The sequence below is a fragment of the Canis aureus genome, chromosome 2 (genome assembly GCF_053574225.1).
Source record: "Canis aureus isolate CA01 chromosome 2, VMU_Caureus_v.1.0, whole genome shotgun sequence".
NCBI classification, from domain to species: Eukaryota; Metazoa; Chordata; class Mammalia; order Carnivora; family Canidae; genus Canis; species Canis aureus.
Window position 1 is genome coordinate 996,395 of NC_135612.1, and position 19,015 is coordinate 1,015,409.

Here is a 19,015-nt window from a genome sequence, read left to right on the forward strand (position 1 = left end):
CATCGCATGCAGTGTCCCCTAGTTAATATAACTGGAAGGCGGATGCTGAGGGGCTTGGGACATCTCGAAGGTCTGGGTGGCTCATGGGTCAGGTGTCATGACCTCGTGGGGCCCAGCTCCTCATTGGCTCCCTGCTCAGCGGGGGCTCTGCTTGGAAGACTCTCTCCCCTGCCCGCCCCCGCACTTGTCCATGGTCTCTCTCTCTCTCTAAAATAAATACATCTTAAAAAAAAATAAACCCTTTGTAGCTTTACAAAGTAGTGTTCTTATTTTAGGGTTTTGGAAGAAAGGAAGAGGCTGATTCTAAATGATATCAAACAAATTTTTCTGAAAAATGAATTACTTAAAGTGGACCATTGGTATAAGGCGTGGATGAGAGATGTTTTGCTTTTGAGATAATACTGGACTAATATTGGACTTCATGTGTATTTTTTATATATGTTCCATTTCCTTAGAAATTTATTTGGAGAGTTCAAGTAAAACATCTGTGTAATTAAGAAAAATGGCTGTCAAAAATCCCACAGCTTTCTAAATCCACAAAATGATGAGCTGCAGCTCATGAATCCATCCTAAATTATTGATTAAATGTGTGCAGATGTAAGCATAAAAATAATACATTCCTCATTAGTATGTTGCCTGTCTTTACATCTGTTAAGTCACAGGTGGTCTAGGAATGGAGGAAATTAGATTTTTCTATTTGTTTCTTTAGCTTTGGAACTTCTCCCTGCCCTAAAGTAGCTTGAAACTTGTGGCCGTTTCAGAACTCAGTTAACTTGAATATGTGACTGTTACAGATACTATAGAACTTAAACATATAGACTAAATTTCTGAATCTTTTAGGGTCAGTATTTGTGGCTGGAAGGACTCATGTTCCCATTTCGGTTAAGATAACATTTCTGCTAATTCTTACAAGATGGGAATGTAAGGCATTGCCTCTGGAATTGCAACAATGATAATTTTTTAAAGCATGAAAATACATGTATGTTATTTTTTTCCCTGGTAACTAAAGTTATAAATTCCTTTGGCTAAAAATAAATCAGAAAAGATAGGTTACATATAAATAAGATAAAATTCCGGGCAGCCCGGGTGGCTCAGCAGTTTAGTGCTGCCTTCAGCCCAGGGACTGATCCTGGAGACCCAGTATCGAGTCCCACGTCGGGCTCCCTGCATGGAGCCTGCCTCTCCCTCTGCCTCTGTGTGTGTGTGTGTGTCTTATGAATAAATAAATAAAATATCCAATAATAAAAAAATAAAATAAAATAAAATTCCCTGCAATTCCAACACTGGGAAATATCCAGCGTTAACCAGGTTTTCTGTGTATTGTTCACCTTCACCCACTCCCGCCACCGTCTGGAGGTTACAGGGGCAGGCACGTCCCACTTGCCCCTCTGCTTTTCCTCCTTCTCTCTTTCTCCTTCCTCGAAGCACCTGGTTTTGAAACTCATGCCACCAAAATCACACCACTTGTCGTAACTCATCAGCTGCGCCCTGGGTCCCTTCCTTCCTTCTTCTAAGATTTCGTTCCCACCTTCTCTCATTCTTTCCAGCCCTGTCCCATTATCTGCATAATGTCCACATAACAGATCTTTCCAGAGACCTGGCCTTGAGGCTCCTCGGTCAACCTTTGACCAGCCACCTCTAGTCTGGGCCGGTGCCCCCGCCGTGGGATGTCTGCCAATGTTGGGACACATTTTTGCGTGTCGTGCTGGGGAGGTCTGTAGCGTCGTCGGGGAGACGCAGGTGCTGCTGGTCATCCTGTGACGCCCAGACGGTTTCTGTAGCAAAGAACACATGACCCGAATGTCACTGGCACCGAGGCTGAGGAGCCGGCCCAAGTCAGACAGCCTCACTGTTGCCTCCTTCAGAGGTAAAATGATTATCAGTAGGATGGCTCTGTCACCGAGCTCAGATGTTGCACTTCCCATTACTGGGGACCTTCTGAGAGCATCCCACGCTGTTGCCGAGTTAGAACAGAATCTTGCGTCTGGGAATGGGCTGGATAGCCTAGTGCTTTGCCAGCACCACCTCCTCTGGCAGAGTCTTTAATGGGCCGGAGGATCACACCAGCCAGATAGAGGAAAGGCAGGTTCCTTACAGAAAATCCTTCCAAAGAAGCATTTTTTACACAGATTTTTTAAGCATATAGTTTTATTCTAGAACATCAGCATTTAACAATAGCACGTTTTATATGTTTGGGACCAAGGCTTCATTCCCTCCTCTTATCTTCTGTATTTTGATTCCTTTTGAGTTGATTAAAAGACCTTTGCAATTTTTTTCCCCCACAAAGGGGGGAAAAACCCGAAACCCCACTTAGTCTATTTAATTGCTAGAAAATTGGCTCGTTGTGTTCTGTGGGCTCAGGAAGCCCTACCAGAATGCCTCAGCGGTGCCTCAGTAACTGAGAAAAAATGAAATCAATGATAATTTCGTATGTCGAAAGTGGTACTGAGCCCCAAAATGCTGATAGAGATTATGAAGGGAAAATCCACCAGACAGAGCACAGCAGTGGCTCTGCAAACCTCCAGGCCTTTTAATTGTTAGGGTTTGGGGTCCTTTCTTTAGGCCTTGGCTCTTTTGAAAGGATGAACAAAAGCTTATTGTTTTCTCAGTAGGAAAGAAACAGTGACAGCGACCATGGATTTCTAGTATTCGTTGCTCTTACGAGGAGGGCGGACGCATGTGTGCTGACTTCAGACTTCTCCTCCGAGGGCCTTAAAAGTAGGGTTATAATTTCCACTCAAGTGGTTTTTGGAGAAGAGACTGGTGGGGCACATAGGGAGATGGAGAAACACGAGGGTGACTGTATGAGCCACGCACAGGTGCTGGCGTTCCTGGGGCCTCGCCTCGGCCCAGAAACCCGACGTCAGCGGTAGGAGGAAAGGTGGGTCTGGGGCACCGTCGGCAGGCCTGGCCGACCCATGTCCTTTCCCTGTGGTTGCTGCTGCTTCTGGGGAACCCCGGATCATGTTGGGAAACTTTCACATGAGTAGAATCAGGAGGAGTTCTTTGCCTTTCCTTAGAGATAGCCCGAAGGAGAAGGAACAGGCCCTGAACCATCGTCACCTCACCCCGGAGGTATGGGTGCTCCCAAAGTTCGGGGCTCTCATCCAGTAAAGCCCTGGCTGGTGTTCCTGTGACTGTCCTAAAGCGGAGCTAGCAGACGAATGATGCGGCACCGTGTTCTATCCCACATTGGCCCTCCCCGCTCCGTCCTGCCCTGGCTGGTCCCAGCTGACACCGTCACCATCGGCAGACTCTTCGTGTCGCTCTGCTAGCGTTAGCCGTGAGGTCGTTAGATGAAGCATGTTTGCAGACACGAGTGGTGGTTTTCTGTTTATAGGAGGAGCCCCGATATCCAGGCGAAAGAAGAGTTATGGAAGCACATTCAGTAAGTACCGTCGTTCTCTGTTTGTTATTATTGTTTTATGACCTGGGTAGTGTCACGGCGTGGAGGGCAGCCTGTGGCTGAGGCCCGTCATGTAGTCTTCACTGCCGTCACTATAGGGATCCCGCACTCTGCTGGTGCCTTCCATGCCGGCAGCCCCCACCGGTAGCTCCAAGGCCTCCTCTCCTGGACCAGTTAGCCTCATGGGCCTCAGACACACCAACAGTGTACAAATAAATACCAAGGAAAAGAGATTCAGAAGGAAAAAAGACGCCTACCACGGGGGAGAGAAGCAGATCTTTTGTAGGGAGGTGATGGGTGGAGAGGCATCTACATTCTAAATATAAGAAAACTGGGAAAAAGGTAGAAGAGCTACAAAAAAGGTTTCCCCCCATTTTTCCTTTAAGACATTCTAGTTTTTTAAGTCTTTGTTCTTGGCTTATGTTTCTGTTAGTTTTACTAATGTGTTTTGGGACAAGATTAGGAAGGGAAAACTCATCTGCCTATTATGAAAGTTACTAGTGGGATCCCTGGGTGGCGCAGCGGTTTAGCGCCTGCCTTTGGCCCAGGGCGCGATCCTGGAGATCCGGGATCGAATCCCACGTCGGGCTTCCGGTGCATGGAGCCTGCTTCTCCCTCTGCCTATGTCTCTGCCCCTCTCTCTCTCTCTCTCTCTCTCTCTCTCTCTCTCTCTCTCTGTGTGACTATCATAAATAAATAAATAAATTTAAAAAAAAAAAGAAAGTTACTAGTATTCATGTCAGCATCATAACCTTAATTTTCTTGCTCATTTCCTTCTAGAAAGGAACTCGTGGACCCTTCTGGATTGTCTGAAGAACAACTAAAAGAGATTCCATATACTAAAGTAGAGTGCGTATGTCTTTGAAAATCTTTCCACAGGAGTTTCATCAATACTGATAAGTGAATGATCCATTCTGACTTGTCAGTGGTGTTCTGTGCAGTGCTGTAATACGCCTTTGCATTTTAACTAAAATTAGAACTCTAGGGAGGGAGGGAGGAAAGGGGGGATTACAGCTGATTGTTGTTCTGTACTACAGCCTCTGTCGCCCCCCTCCCCCATCAGCTGCTTGTTTGTGGGGTAGCTCCAGAGGGGCTGTTGATGATCAATGTCCGTTTTAATCTTGAGGAAGTCCTTGATTGGGAACAGTGTTCCTTCTTACTCATCACTGTAATGCCTGGAGAATCACGCTGGCCACAAATCCCATCGGATGGGCCCAGTTGTAGATCGAGCACACTGGACATGCTTCCTGGAAGCCCGACAGGTCTCCCAGCCAGTGTAGGGTGAGGCATACGATGACCCGCTGGCTGAGCGACGGTGGGATGCTACTTCATTGCTTTATGTCCTGCCGTGACTGTACTGGCCTCGTGCTCTGGTCAGATGTTAGATGTATGCACCCTCCCCGGCTCCCCCTCCTACCTCCTTGTCTTTAGGCCAGACATTGAATTCTTAATAACAGCTAGGACAAGGACCAACCTTTATGGTAGGAATGCCATTTGTCTGCATTGTAGGTTTTTTTTCTTCTTCCATTGTAGGTTTTTTTTCTTCCATTCTAGGTATTGGAAAAAAATCGACTGTAGGAAAGTTTCATTACAATTTTTTTTTTCATTGAATACACACACACACACATACAAATACTCAAGTTTCACTCTCAAGTGTGGTCAAAGGAGCAGCTTTCTACTGTTAGCTTGGGAAATTTAAGTCACTTAGGCTTCCAAACGCAGAGGGATCAAATTCTTTTTAAACTCTCAAGGTCTTATTCCTTTGTGGTTTCCATATGAAGTGAAAATTCCAAATTACCCTGTTCTGATGCATGGCCTGTTTTCACATTTCTGGTTGCTTGTTCAGGACTCAAGGCGATCCAGTCCGCATCAGGCATTCCCATTCGCCTCGAAGCTACCGCCAGTATCGCCGGTCCCAGTGTTCAGATGGAGAGCGGTCTGTCCTCTCGGAGATGAAGTAAGTGGGCAAACTTGCGTACGTCATCACCTGCATGGCTCCAGCTCCAGAGCAGCCCAGCATCATGGGACTTTCCGCAATGATGGAAATGTTCTGTGTCTGAGGCTGTTATTTGAAAGGTGGCGAGTGTGACTGAGAAACTGAAAATCTAGTATTATCAATTTGAATTAAGTTTAAATAGCCCTGTGTGGCTAGTGGCTACCATATTGTATAGGCTAAATCATGGCACCTCCACAGTGTGCACTGCGACTTCTAGAGAAAAAAAAAAAAAAAAAAAAAAAAATATATATATATATATATATATATATATATATATGAACTATTCTGTTACAAATAATGCATCCTTCTTTGAGAGAAGCGGCTTATGTTTCTTTTTGAGCTGATAACATTTTCTGTTACTACAGCAGATATCATATGTTGCAGTCATTTCTTTGTGTTTAGTCTTCCTGTTGAGGAAAGTGGCCATATCTCACCATATAGTCACAATAGGTGGCATATTTTAAATGAATATATTATTGAAGTAACTATGCATCAGGTACTTGGTATTGTTGGGTAGGAATGTGAATCATTGAACTCTGAATTAAGGCTCAAAATTTTAGTAAATATCAATAGGTTGCAAGACAGGCTAACCCAGCAGAGAGGTAGAGGCCAGGTTTTGTGTATTTTGTTTGTTTGTAAAATGTAGAGCATGGCTATTTATAACTCCATGGTTTTATAGAAAAAGGATAAATGGCCAAGAAAGTGCTTCTGTGGAAACAAACAAAAAAAGCCATTTATACATGTCACAGTAACAAAAGCACAAGGGAACCACACCTGTTTTGTTCTTGGTTCTTCTGTTTATTTGCTGTGATTTGGGGCAAGTTACTTGACCTGCTCAACTTAATCCAAAAGCTCCACCCGCCCCCTCAGTAAACCATGGTGGCCGGCCCTGGAAGGGATACGATGGGGTGTAGAACGTGCTGTCCCGTCACCACCTTCCAGCTCTGCTCGGGATTCATTAATTCTATCTAATCATTAATTCTGAACAAATTCTCTGCAGTTCAAAAACCGAACTGGTACCCCCACTTCCTGTGACCCGTTCTTCAGATGCTCAGGGTTCCGGTGGCTCCACGGTTCATCAGGTTGGTCAAATGTTTTAAGGTGTTGGTACCGATGACAATTTTTCAGAAGCACTTTTCTGAAAGTTCTTGGGGACGTAGGGCAATGAATCTGACTCCAGTGAGAGCCGGGAATTCTTTTTTAAAGTTTATTTATTCATGACGGGGGGGAGGGGGGGCTGGGTAGAGACACAGGCAGAGGGAGAAGCAGGCTCCATGTAGGGAGCCTGACATGGGACTCGATCCCGTGTCTCCAGGATCAGGCTCCCAGCTGAAGGCGGCGCTAAACTGCTGCGCCACCCGGGCTGCCCTGAGAGCCTGTAATTTTAAGTACATTTTAAGCACGTACAACTGCTGTTTCTCTCCCATAAAAATGCATGTAAGCACATACATAGTTTTCTATGTAAACTCAGGGGGTTTATGGACAACCTAAGAAAACCGACTCAGCCATACTCGTCGTACGCTACCCGTTGTTTCTCCTGATTCGTTTTGTCATTGACTGAGCAGGGACAGAAAGCCGACGCTAATTTGCTAGGTTCCCTGGGAAGAGATGCAGAGATGGAGGTCCGCCTGGAGGAAGTCTGTTGGAAAGCTCCTAGGATCAATACCTGGGAAGCCAAAGGCCAGGGTTGAGGTGTGTGGCACAGGGAGCTCTAGCGCTGACATGGCCCATCCAGGGCCCCCACCTGGACACAATGCTGCTGGGCCTTTGCACAATCACACTCCCCACGTACTAAGTCCCTGGAGAAAGGGTGCCAGGTGGAGGCCGTCTTCAGCTGAGGCTCGTTCCTTGTAAAGGCTCACGTCTTAGCTGTATGGAGCCAGCACTCCCCGCTGCGGCGGACGGATGCCTCCGTCCAGGTGGAGATCTGGGTGATCGGTCACCACCTCCACTAGTCTGCCTCATTTTAGATTAGTCTAGGACAGCTAACAGGTTGTCCAAATCATTCAAGTCGATAATCTTTTAAAAATTTATATTCAAGGTCAGTGGTTTACGGTTTGCATTCAGAGGGACTGGCATTTGTCTCCTTGTCTGACTTGTAGTGGACAAAATGTTTAACTTCTAAACTTCAGTTTTCGTGCAATGTAGGTAAATAACCTGTTTAGGCTTACTGTGAGGACTTTTCAGGACTTTTTGTCTTAAAACTTAAAGTTGGATTCAATACAAATAAGGATTTTTATTGTAGTCTTGCTTTTCCAACGACTCTGGACTCTGTCATCACCGACACTTAAGAACCTCAAGACACTTATGCACATTCATAGACTAACTCTCGCTTTGCTGAATACAAGAGTGGAGCCCATGCACCTCCATCAGTGGCTCTCAGCTTCTGAGCTGGTCACCTGACTGAATGCCACGGACATCCCGTGCGCACAGCTGGGATGATGGGGAGCAGTCTGCCAACTGGTCTCCAGGCTAAGTGCAGTCTGCTTTTGTACAGCCCAGGAGCTAATAATGGCTCTGACATTTTTTTTTTAAAGATTTATTCAGAGAGAGAGGCAGAGACACGGGCAGAGGGAGCAGGTTCCATGCAGGGAGCCTGACATGGGACTCGATCCAAAATCCCCAGGATCACACCCTGGGCTGCAGGCAGTGCGAAACTGCTGCGCCACCGGGGCTGCCCTGGCTTTGACATTTTTAAAGGGTGGTTTTTAATAAGGGACCAGGGCCGGGGGGGGGGGGGGGGGGGGACAGGAACAATGAGCAGATGTAGCCCAGTCTGGCCCTTCTCATAAGAGGGTTTGCGGACTCCTGGCCTAGACACGGAACACACAGAGGTGAACCAGTAAAGTATTCGGTAGGCATTACGGAGAAACGAAGGGCGCGTCAGGTCAGCAGGTGACCTCCCCTACAGAGACCGTGGTGGAAGAGAGCTGGGTGGAAAAATGACCTTGCAGTGGGAGCCACCCCGGGGCAGGGGGGAATCGTGAGACAGAGCCGCGTGTAAAGGGAGTTTGGGCTGAAGACCACTGTGGCCTGAGCAGGGTGGGCAGGAGGCAGGCTTTAGACACCAGAGTGTGGATTTTACTCTGTGCCAGAGGGAAACCCCGCTCCGGTTGCCCGTGGAGAAAGATCTCCGACACAGGGAAGCAGAAAAATCCCGTTTCCTCCTCCCGCCGTGGTGCCTGAGTTGTGGTGGTGGCCCGGCCTGTCCATGCCTCACCTTGCGCAGCGACTGTAGTAGTCGCGCGACTGGGCTCGGATTCCCTGTACTTCCCGGAGCTCCACTGGCAAAGGACAGGTGCTGTTCACTGACCCACAGCTGGTGCTGGTGTGTGTGGGGGAACCTACCACGTTGCTGGTCCCCTACCCACTGGCTCCCTGCAGGGCTCTTCTCTGGATTATCTAGACATCGTGCCCTCTAATGCCCTGGATTCTGCCTTGGAGCTTAGTTTAGGAGGAACCGGAGAACTGACACCTACCTGGTACAATACAATACACAACCGGTTCCCCTGCACTATTACATTACCAGGTTCCACCTGAAAGATATAAACCATTTTTCACGCTGTTGTAACTAGAGCATTTGTTGAACAGCTTTTGATACTGTGAAGCTGAAGTATTTCATAGTCTGAGGTCTTAAATGTAAGAAAAGCTTGATTTCTGAAATGACTTAATAAAATTGTTTTTTGCCGTTTTCTTCTCTGAACCTTCTATTTCTTTCTAGACAAGGAATGGATCTAAGGACAGCCTGATGGAGGAGAAATCTCAGACCTCTACAAGCAACCTGGCTGGAAAGCACACAGCAAAGACCGTGAAAACTGTCCAAGCTTCCCGCCTCCGAACAGAGACCTGATACCGGGGAAGGGCCTGGGCCGGAGGGGTGGCCGCCTTACTTCCCAACTGTGAATCCAGGATCCACATCCTCTTGGACCTGCAAGGTTTCATCAGAAAGACTGAACCTGTTGCATCTTTTAAAGGCCAAGCAGCCTGTGTGTGCTGGAGGCCATTACTGGGGAACTTGGACAGGCTTGGGAGCTCGTTCACTGGATGTCCTGTTCTTCCTGGGAACCGCCAGCACCTTGTGGCCACCAGCGAGGGCAGAGGCCTCGGTTGAAGCTCTGGACACTGGAGTGCGGCTGGTGCTGCAGGACGCACCACCTGTGAACTGTAGGTGGGTCTCGGCCTGTGTGCGGAAGTACCGACATCCCCATTGGGCTGCAGAGGCCTCGGCCAGAGAACTGTTCTCGTGATACTGTGTGTGGCGTGGAGCCCCACCGGTTATTTACAAATGTATAAAGCTTTGAGTGTTGCTTTTAATTTCTAGTGTCCTTGTGTTTTCAGAAGAGAATGTGTGGATCAGTTGACCTAACAGACCGTGGCCCCAGGCACAAGTGATCCTCCGCCCGGCTAGCTCCCGGGACCCCCAGATTAGTTCCTTGGGAAGGGGCTGTCCCAGGGAGTCGTCCTGCAGGACGTCCATCCGTTTCCCCGCCCCCAGCTACCCCAACAGGAAACCCTCTCCTCCCGTCCCCGCACCTGTGCTTTGGAGCCCACTCTCCCAGGTGTTCATCTGTGAACTCTCCCACCTAAAGAAGCCAACTCTCAGGCCACAGATCCCTTGCCAGCTGTCCCGCTCCCCAGGCTCCCTGAAGTGCGTAGGCTTGACCCTCACTGCTCCAGCACAGCCCCTGCTAAACTACCTTGTCCCCACATCCCAGCGGGGACTTTGGGGCTGCTTTGCGACATCTGACGTGTGGGCTTCTCATGGTTCCTATGGTTCTGACCACCTACCTCGCCAGCCGGGTTTCCAGCCCTGTCCCTCTGGGTGCATCTCTCTTGTGCTACAGCCTTAAAGCTCTGTCAGGACCAGTGTGGCCACAGCCCCACGTGGATCTCCCAAAGGCAATCCTAATTGCCCGGCTTTAAAATGCTGCTGCGGCTGGACTCAGGACCCGTGGCTGGTGACCACGCACGACCACACACCAGTCCCTGATCCCATTACAGTCGGGCGAGCTTTGCCCCCCGAGCCTCCTCTCCCGGCGTCACCGCCCTGGTCCAAGGGGCCGGCCTCCGGCCTCCTGCCTCCCTCCGGGCCCACTCTGCCCTGTCCTGATTTCCCCTCGGTCAGCGGCCTCCGGCGGGCGGGTTCCTCCCCTCCCCGTTCAGGCTCGGAGCACCGCGGGCCCCCAACAGCGGTCACGGGCCGGCTGCCCTGCCAAGGTGACCCCCGCCCTCGGGCTCACGCGCTTGCTCCGGTGTCCTCCTCGGTCAACTGCAGGGGCCGGTGTCCCGAGGGGAGTCTGTCCGTGACGCCATTCCGGCCGCTCCTCCCGAAGGCAGGACTGTTTTGCTCACCCGCGCGTTCCCACTTCCTAGTATGTTGCTGGAAAACTCAGTAAATTCTTTGAACGCTCGGGCTACTCTTTCCTGCAAAGCGAGTGCCGAGGGTCCGCGGCCTACCCCCCGGGACACGCCGACCGCCTAGCGGGGGCTCCAGCCGCGCGGAAGTCGCGGGGGGCGGGGGGGACGGGCACACACACCCGGTTTCCCTTCGGGGTTTTGGTGAAAATGCCCTTTGCCGGTGGTCAGCCAGCCACGAAGCCGAGCGGCGTGAGGACACGTTTATTCGCAGGCCCCGTGCGGTGCGCTGGCCGGGGCCGCGGCGTCAGCTCGCCCCGCCTCTCCTCTCCGCGGACTCCCTGGAACGCAAGGTAAAGGTCAGCGGGAGGGCGCGTGTCCGCGGGCCGCCCGTCCCCGCCCCCCACGCCGCCCACGCAGGGACGCGCCACCCGGCGACCGAGACGCGGGCCACGTGGGCGCGAACTGTGACCCGGCGGCGCGCGCCCCAGACCCACGGTCCGGGCAGGAAGCGCCGCCAGGGCCTTGCTTTCCGCCTTTTCTGACACCGCGTTCACCAGTTTCGGAAGGTGAACGGGCAACACAAAGGCCGCGGGCGGAACCCCGCGCGGGACGGCCGCGCACTCACCTGCGGCGCCCCACGCTCCGCGGCGCTCCTGCCCGTGCGCGCCAGACCCGCCGTCCCCCCCTACCCCGGGACCTCCTGCGGCCCGCGGACCACGTGGCCGGGCCCGGCAGTGCGGCTGCGGGCCCGGGACTCGTGGCGCCGGAGTCTCCGTCCGGCCGCAACCCGCCCGCCACCCCGGGCGCAGAGACAGGAAGGGCCGCGCGCCGCTCCCACAATGCTTTTCTACGACCGGAAGGGCCCACCGTCCGGGGCCCGCGGGGGGGACGGACTGTACCACTGGCCGCCAAGTTCTCGCGAGACGCAGCGCTGGGCGCGCGGGTTTAGGGCCCACGGATGGGCAGTGCGGCGGGGCTCCGGAGGAAGGAGCACCGGGATTGGCGGGGGGCCGGGCTTCCGGGAGGAAGCAGGACAGGGATTGGCTGGGGGCCAGGAGGAAGAACAGGAACAGGCGGGGGGCGGGGCTCCAGAGGAAGGACGACAGGGATTGGCCGGGGGCCGGGCTCCGGGAAGAAGGAAGACAGGGATTGGCGGTGGGGCGGGGCTCGGGAGGAAGACGGGCGGTGGGGCGGGGCCCTAGGAGGAAGGAGGACAGGGATTGGCGGTGAGGCGGGACTTCGGGAGGAAAAAGGATAGAGATAGGCAGGAGGGCCGGACACCGGGAGAAAGGCGTCCAGTGATTGGCGGGGGGCGGGGCTTTGGGAGGAGGAAGGACAGGATATCTGAGGGGGCGGGGCTCCGGGAGGAAGGAGGATAGGGATTGGCGGGGGGCGGGGCTCCGGAATAGGGAAAAAGGAGCAATGCTCCGGGAGGAAGGAGGACAGGGGTTGGCGGGGAGGCGGGGCTCCGGAGAAAGGCCGGCGGTGGGGCGGGGCTCCAGGAGGAGGAAGGAGGGGGCAGGGCTACGGGAGGAAAGGGGAGGGGCTGCGGGAGGAAGGAGGAAAGGGGCGTGGCCCCGGAGGAAGGCTGGCGGTGGGGCGAGGCTCCCGGAGGAAGGAGGAAGGGGGCGGGGCCCCGGGAGGAAAGAGGAAGGAGCATACACACTGGCGGTGGGACAGGGATCCGGAGGAAGGAGGAAAAGGGCAGGGCTCCTGGAGGAAGCAAGGCGGGGCGCGGAACTCCAGGAAGGGCGGGTGGGCCTAGGGGTCCCTACAGCCCCTGTACGCTAGACACCCCGTGCTTCAGCCCAGAGAGGTGGTCCTCACTGTGCTCGGCGTCCTCCGTCCCCGGGTCAGCACACGGGGCGTCCTCACTGTGGTCAGCGTCCCCATCCCCCGGGGTCAGCACACCGGGTGTCCTCACTGTGGTCGGCATCCTCCATCCCTGGGTCAGCATACAGGATGTCCCCAGTGTGGTCGGGGACCTCCGTCCCCCAGGTCGGCACACGGGGTGTCCCCGCTGTGGTGGGCGTCCTCTGTCCCCGGGTCAGCATACAGGATGTCCCCGGTGTGGTCGGCGTCCTCCGTCCCCCGGGTCAGCACACGGAAGTGTCCCCACTGTGGTCGGCGTCCTCTGTCCCCAGGTCGGCACTCAGGGTGTCCCCGGTGTGGTCGGCGTCCTCCGTCCCCCGGGTCAGCACACGGAAGTGTCCTCACTGTGGTCGGCGTCCTCTGTCCCCAGGTCAGCACTCAGGGTGTCCCCGGTGTGGTCGGCGTCCTCCGTCCCCCGCGTCAACACACGGAGGTGTCCTCACTGTGGTCGGCGTCCTCCGTCCCCAGGTCAGCACTCAGGGTGTCCCCGGTGTGGTCGGCGTCCTCCGTCCCCCGCGTCAACACACGGAGGTGTCCTCACTGTGGTCGGCGTCCTCCGTCCCCAGGTCAGCACTCGGGGTGTCCCCACTGTGGTCGGCGTCCTCCGTCCCCGGGTTGGCACACAGAGGTGTCCTCACTGTGGTGCGCGTTCTCCGTCCCCCGGGTCAACACATGGAGGTGTCCCCCCCAGGGCCCGTGGTCTGCGGGAGCTGCAAGTGGCGCCCCCAGGGCAGAGCGTGGTGCTGTCCGGGCTCCGTCCCCGCGTCCGGGCGGGCAGGTCGGTCATCAGGGAGCGGGCCGTGGGGTCCGGCAGCAGCGGCAGGCCCCGCCCTCCGCCTGGGCACCAGGTGTGCAGGAGTCGGACGGTCGGCGGCGTTGTCCGGGTGACCGAGGCTGAGCGCGGACAGGCAGGCTCGGGCCGGTGGGTGCGCGCCGCGGGCTCCTCCGCAGCGGTTCCGGCCGCCGAGACGGAAAGAAGCACCGGGTAGGCTCCGGGGTGCGGGAAGCGACACGGCGTCGACGTCGGCTCGTGAGCCGCTCGGCCGGGACACGTGGCAGCGACGCATGCGCCTGCCGCCCGCCGTTTCCGCTCTCCGGGGCCCGCGCCCAGGGGTGAGGGAGCCTCGGGTGGGGCAGCGGGAGGCGAGGTCCTGGGCCGAAGGGTCCGCGGCGATGGCCCCGAGAGGAGAGCAGAGCGTGTCGGGTGGCTCGTGGCCCCGTGAGCCTCCCGCGCGGAACGGACACGGCAGCGAGGCGCGCCCGCGGCTGCGGCGCCCGCGCACACCGACCTGGCGGCGCGCCCCGCACCGGAAGTGCCCCCTCACAGACCCGGAGCGCGCCCCGCACCGGAAGTGCCCCCTCACAGACCCGGAGCGCGCCCCGCACCGGAAGTGCCCCCTCACAGACCCGGAGCGCGCCCGCGCCTTCCCTCACCGCGCGGCTCGCGAAGACGCCGCGTCCCGCCCACGGCCCAGGCCCCGCACCAGGGTGGCCTGAACCCTAAAGGAGCTGGAGGCCCGCGGGACGCAGAGGGGCGGGCGGAACCAGCCAAGGCCCTTCTGTTAAGGTTCTCCCTACTACGCGAGGCCGGCGGCCCGCCCCGGCAGCAGCAGGACGCCCCGGGGGCAGCGTCTGCACACAGCGACGCCCGCCCGTGCGGGCCTGGCCCTGCCTCCCGGCTGCGCGGCCTCCGCGCTGTGCCTGAGGCAAAGGGCCGCTCCCGGCGCTCTGCAGGCAGCCCGGGGCCTGAGGGACCCCGCCTCCCCAGGGACGCGCAGCTGCGGCAGGAGGCGTCCTGCGTGGGCCCTTCGTCAGGGGCGGCCCTTGGGCTCCGGGCTTCCAACGCGTGGCCGTGCTGCCCGCACCCGGGCGCCTTCCCGTTCGCGCCCTCGTGGTTCCTTGCCGACTCCCGGATGGCCCGAGGGCCGCGGAGGGGCGGGCACCCGTTCCCGGGCTGCTTGGCGTCGGTGTCCTCCGTCGGCAGGCCGCACGGCCTTGCACGGCCTCGCACGGCCTCGGGGACGCCCGCGGTCAGGCCCAGGCGCGGGGCGAGGACGCGAGCCACTACGCACGGGCGGCTGCCGGCCTGCCTCGGCCCGGACGGCGGGCGGCACGTGCGGGTGTGCGGGCGGCTTCCGGCCTGCATGCGGGCGTCCCGTGCGGCGTGGGCGGGCCGCGTGCCCCGGGCGGCGGCCGGTCGGTGGTCCCCAGGGCGGCCGCGGCCCGCGCAGTAGCCGTGCGAGGGCAGGTGGGAGCAGCGTGGGGCCCTGCGCTGCGCTGACCTCCGGGCCCCACCGCCTGGTCTCGAGCGCGGAGGGTTCTCCGCCCGCAGCGTCGGGGAGCGCGCGGACCCCGAGGCCCCAGGAAAGGCCCGGGCTGCGGAGGCCTTGGCGAGCGAGGCTCTCGCAGACCCGCGTGGCGCCCGCGTCGTCCCCGCTGCCGAGTGTCCGTTCGTGGCGCCGTGCGGGGCTGACGACGAGGCGGGCTGCCCCCCTGCCCCCCTGCCGCCCCGGCGGCCTCCTCCTCATCAGGAGCTAAGGGGGTTCCCCGCGAGCGGACTGCGTGGGCTGTGGCTGTGGGTCGGGGAGGCTGTGGGTCCGAGCTGACGGCCAACAGATGCTGAGTGATGTGAACACTTCCTACCACGTAAGGGCATTTGTGATTCTTAAACCGTGTGTGTGTGTGTGTGTGTGTGTATGACAAAGAATGTGCACACTGGGGCCTCGAGGGTGTCTAACATGGCAGCAGGCATCCTCCTCTTGTCCATCATCTTAATAGCATGCATTTAAAGTTTCAGCACGTGTGTGTGACGTGGATGACATTTTTATGCATTTCCTATTGTTCATCAGGTTGGAGGACTTTCCATATATATCTAGTTTGCCAATAGTTTTTTTTTTTGTCATAAATGAATGTTGAATTTTATTAAGATGTCTTATCTGCCTCTGTTCAGATGAATATGTTTTTTCTTATAATTTGCTGAGGTGACTTGCCTTAATGCAGTTTTTCTAAAGATTTTTATTTATTCATGAGAAGCAGAGAGGCAGAGACACAGGCCAAGGGAGAAGCAGGCTCCATGCAAGGAGCCCGACGTGGGACTCGATCCCAGAAACCCGGGGTCACGCCCTGGGCTGAAGGCGGCGCTAAACCGCTGAGCTTCCCGGGCTGCCCCAGGTGCTCCACTTTAATGCATTTTTCTGATGTTGAACCAGTCTTCCTCTTTGGAAAGAAACCAAATTTGTCACCTCAAAAATTTTTATTTAGAAGTTTTACATTTATGTACTTGGATGAAAAGGGACCATGGTTGTCTTTCTCATACTGTCTTTGATAGGTTTAGATGTAAAATTATATACAGATATCAAGTTAATATCAGTCATTTGTTTCTGAAAATCAGGTGTTCTGTGCAGAAACCTTAACTGGGAGCCTAGTTCTTTTTATTTTAAGTGGTAAAATTGTGCTATGTTACCTGTTAATCCAGACCAGTTTCCTAAAGTGTAAGTAAAACATGGTAAACGAAGTGCTTTTGACTGACACAGCATCGCATTGGGATGTGGATACTCACGACTCTGCTTCCTGAATTGCCGAACAATAGTGTCGTTAACAAAGGGTTGCTCGTCAGCAGTGACATCCTCTCTCATTGTCGCTGCTTTTCTGCTTCCTTTCCTTCCTTCTCCATTAACCCCCTTAACACTTTCTCAACATTGTCAGCTTTTGTTCTACAAAACTAGGGAGGAAAGGCGATAGGGAATATGAACGGCACCGTGGAATCATGGCAGAGGGTGATTCACAGTGAGGACCACGTTTTAATGTTTTCTTCATCACCAGTGGCATCAATGTGGGATGTCCCCTTCGTTGGCAGTTAGAATGCTTTCTGATTTGCTGACAAGATGTGGACATTTTACCAGATGTTTGTGATGCAGCGCGAGGCATTTCCTACGCCTTCGTTGTTGTTACTGGTAAAAATGTATTGAGCTGTGGGAGTGCTGAATACAATATTTCCTCCATGAATCTCAGCTGAAATGTTGTTCTGAGAGACGTAGACGTATGGTGTTGGAGAATTAACCATGAGAGAGAGTTTACTGGGAAAACATCGATCAGAGAAATGTTCTGCGATGTGTGCTTGAAATGGCTTTACCAAATTACTTGGGCAACTCTTTGTTTCGCTCTTCTCCAAAAAGTTTAAGATAATGTCAGAATTAATTTTTCTTTACTTTAAAAAATAAATTACATCCTTTTAAAACTATCCGGGTCTGATTTTTTTTTTTTATGAGATGAATTTAAAGTACTGATTCAGTTTTTTTAATCTAACACTAATTCCCCAGGATTGCACCAGACCCCACAGGTTAAGAGCTCACTCCCACAAGGCTGCCCCATTTCACTGCCAGCTGCAGTGGGGTGGCCAGGCTACTCACACCTCTGCTCAGATGGAAATCTGAGGGTTCACATGACCCCCCCACCCTCAGTTTTGGTAATTCACTACAATGAGTCATGCTCAGAAAACACCTCACTAAACTACTACAAGTATACTGTAGGGTATATAACCTGGGAACAGCCAAATGGATGAGATGCGCAGGGCAAGGGGTGGGGTGGGGTGGGCTTGGCTTCTATGCCTTTTCTGGGCTTGAGGCTCCCTGAACCTCCTTGTTTAGAAGTTCTTATGGAGATTCCACAATGCAGGCATGATTGGTTAAATCACTGGTTACTGGACCCACTTGTCCATGTCTCCAGAGACAGGGCGTGGGATGAGTAGGGCTGGGGTAGGGTAGCTCTCTAGTGACGAGGTTGGTCCCTCTGGCAAGCGGCCCCAATCCTGAAACTACCAAGGGAGATCACCAAGAGTCACCTCAATGACATAAACTTTGTTCTTTCTCAAAATTGCTTTGGCTATTTGGGGTCTTCTGTGATTTTACACAACTTTTAGGGTTGTTTGTTCTATTTCTGTGAAAACTGCCGCTGGAGTTCTGACAGGAATTGTACTGAATCTGTAGATCACTTTGCGTGATGTCGACATTCTAGCAATGTTAATTCTTATCTGTGGGCACTGACTATCCTTCCATTTATTTGTGTCTTCAGCTTCGTTTACCAATGTCTTATAGTTTTCAGCATATAGATCTTTCATCCTCTTGGTTACGTTTATTTGTAGGTGCTTTATTCTTTTTTTTTTTTTTTTTTAAGATTGATTTATTCGCAAGAGACAAACAGAGAGAGGCAGAGGGAGAAGCAGGCTCCATTCAGGGAGCCCGACGCCGGACTCCATCCCAGGTCTTCAGGATCAGGCCCTGGGCCCAAGGCAGCACTAAACCACTGAGCCACCTGGGCTGCCCTGCTTTATTATTTTTGATGCAATGAATGTGATTGTTTTCTTAATTTCTCTTTGTGTTTTGTGTATAAAGACATGACTGATAGTTGTATAATGATTTAATATCTTGCAGGTTCACTGAATTCATTTCTTAGTTCTAAGTTTCTTAATGGTCTTTAGAACTTTTTATATATGTCATCTGTAAATACAATTCTATTTCTTCTGTTTTGATTTGGATACCTTTTATTTCTTTTTCTTACCTAATTACTCTAGTTATGAGTTCTCATACTATGTTAAATAGAAGTGGCAAGACGAGGCATCCTGGTCCTGTTCCAAGAGGAGAGACTTTCAGTTTTTCACCGTTAAGGATGATGTTAGCTAGAGGCTCGTCATGTGTAGCATGAATGGCGTATGGTGTCATTGTGTTGAGATATGTTCCCTCTAGCCACTTTGAGGGTCTTATCATGAATGGCTGTTAAATTTTGTCAGATGCTTATATTTGTCATTATGTTAATAGGTTGTGTTATATTGATTTGCAGATGTTGAACCATCCTCCCATTCCTGGAATAAATCTCACTTGATCATGGTATATGATCCTATAACGTGCAAACAGTTTGGTTTGCTAATTTTTTTTTTTTTTTTTTTTAGAATTTTTTCATCTATGTTCATCAGGGATATTGGCCTGTAATTTTCTTTTCTTATAGTGCCCCCTTCTGGTTTTGGTATCAAGGTAATGCTGGCCTCATTAAGTGAGTTTGGGAGCGCTCCTTCATCTTCTGTGTTTTGTTATTGTTGTCGTTGTTGTTGTTTTTGGAAGAGTTTAAGAAGAACCAATATTAATTTCCTCTTTAAAGGTTGGTAGAAAAAAAAGGTTGATAAAATTCACCAGTAAAGCCATCTGGCCCTGGAATTTTGTTTATTAAGAGGTTTGTGATAATTAATTCAATCTCTTTATTAGTAATTGATCTGTTCAGATTTTCTGTTTCTTCATGATTCGGTCTTGGTAGGTTGTATGTTTCTAGGAATTTATCCATTTCTTCTAGGTTGTCCAACTTGCTGGTGTGTCATTGTCCATAGTAGTCTTATA

The 19,015-nt window shown here is 53.1% G+C and overlaps 2 protein-coding genes, 1 long non-coding RNA gene and 1 other non-coding gene across 11 annotated transcripts in view; 2 read left to right on the forward strand and 2 right to left on the reverse strand.

Moving 5' to 3' along the window:
- EPB41L4A (erythrocyte membrane protein band 4.1 like 4A) overlaps positions 1–9,716 on the forward strand; it is a 178,772-nt gene extending 169,056 nt beyond the window's left edge. For all 3 annotated transcript variants that reach the window (XM_077861434.1, XM_077861448.1, XM_077861437.1), the window contains 5 exons: positions 3,341–3,388; positions 4,187–4,255; positions 5,253–5,363; positions 6,403–6,484; positions 9,124–9,716. In XM_077861434.1, the coding sequence (XP_077717560.1) occupies positions 3,341–3,388; positions 4,187–4,255; positions 5,253–5,363; positions 6,403–6,484; positions 9,124–9,252 (439 nt within the window). In that variant the 3' untranslated portion in view covers positions 9,253–9,716. The remainder of the gene's footprint in view (positions 1–3,340; positions 3,389–4,186; positions 4,256–5,252; positions 5,364–6,402; positions 6,485–9,123) is intronic.
- On the reverse strand, positions 209–12,696 carry LOC144291590 (uncharacterized). The gene is made up of 4 exons (XM_077861196.1): positions 12,588–12,696; positions 11,992–12,365; positions 11,386–11,920; positions 209–11,098 (listed from the first exon to the last, which is right to left on the reverse strand). The coding sequence occupies exons 1-4, from the start codon at positions 12,694–12,696 to the stop codon at positions 11,022–11,024; spliced, it is 1,095 nt and encodes a 364-aa protein (XP_077717322.1). The 3' UTR covers positions 209–11,021.
- Positions 11,221–11,348, reverse strand: LOC144304055 (small nucleolar RNA SNORA13). Its single transcript, XR_013371046.1, has one exon. It is a non-coding gene; the product is annotated as a small nucleolar RNA SNORA13 (small nucleolar RNA).
- A 1,371-nt stretch (positions 12,697–14,067) lies between the features above and the next one.
- Positions 14,068–19,015, forward strand: part of LOC144291728 (uncharacterized) — a 68,129-nt gene continuing 63,181 nt past the window's right edge. For 2 of the 6 annotated variants that reach the window (XR_013359198.1, XR_013359194.1), the window contains exon 1: positions 15,084–15,278. This is a non-coding gene — a long non-coding RNA (uncharacterized LOC144291728). Of the gene's footprint in view, positions 14,200–15,083; positions 15,279–19,015 lie in introns of those variants that run through there. The other 4 variants (XR_013359201.1, XR_013359166.1, XR_013359186.1 and 1 more) reach the window with 3 other exon arrangements.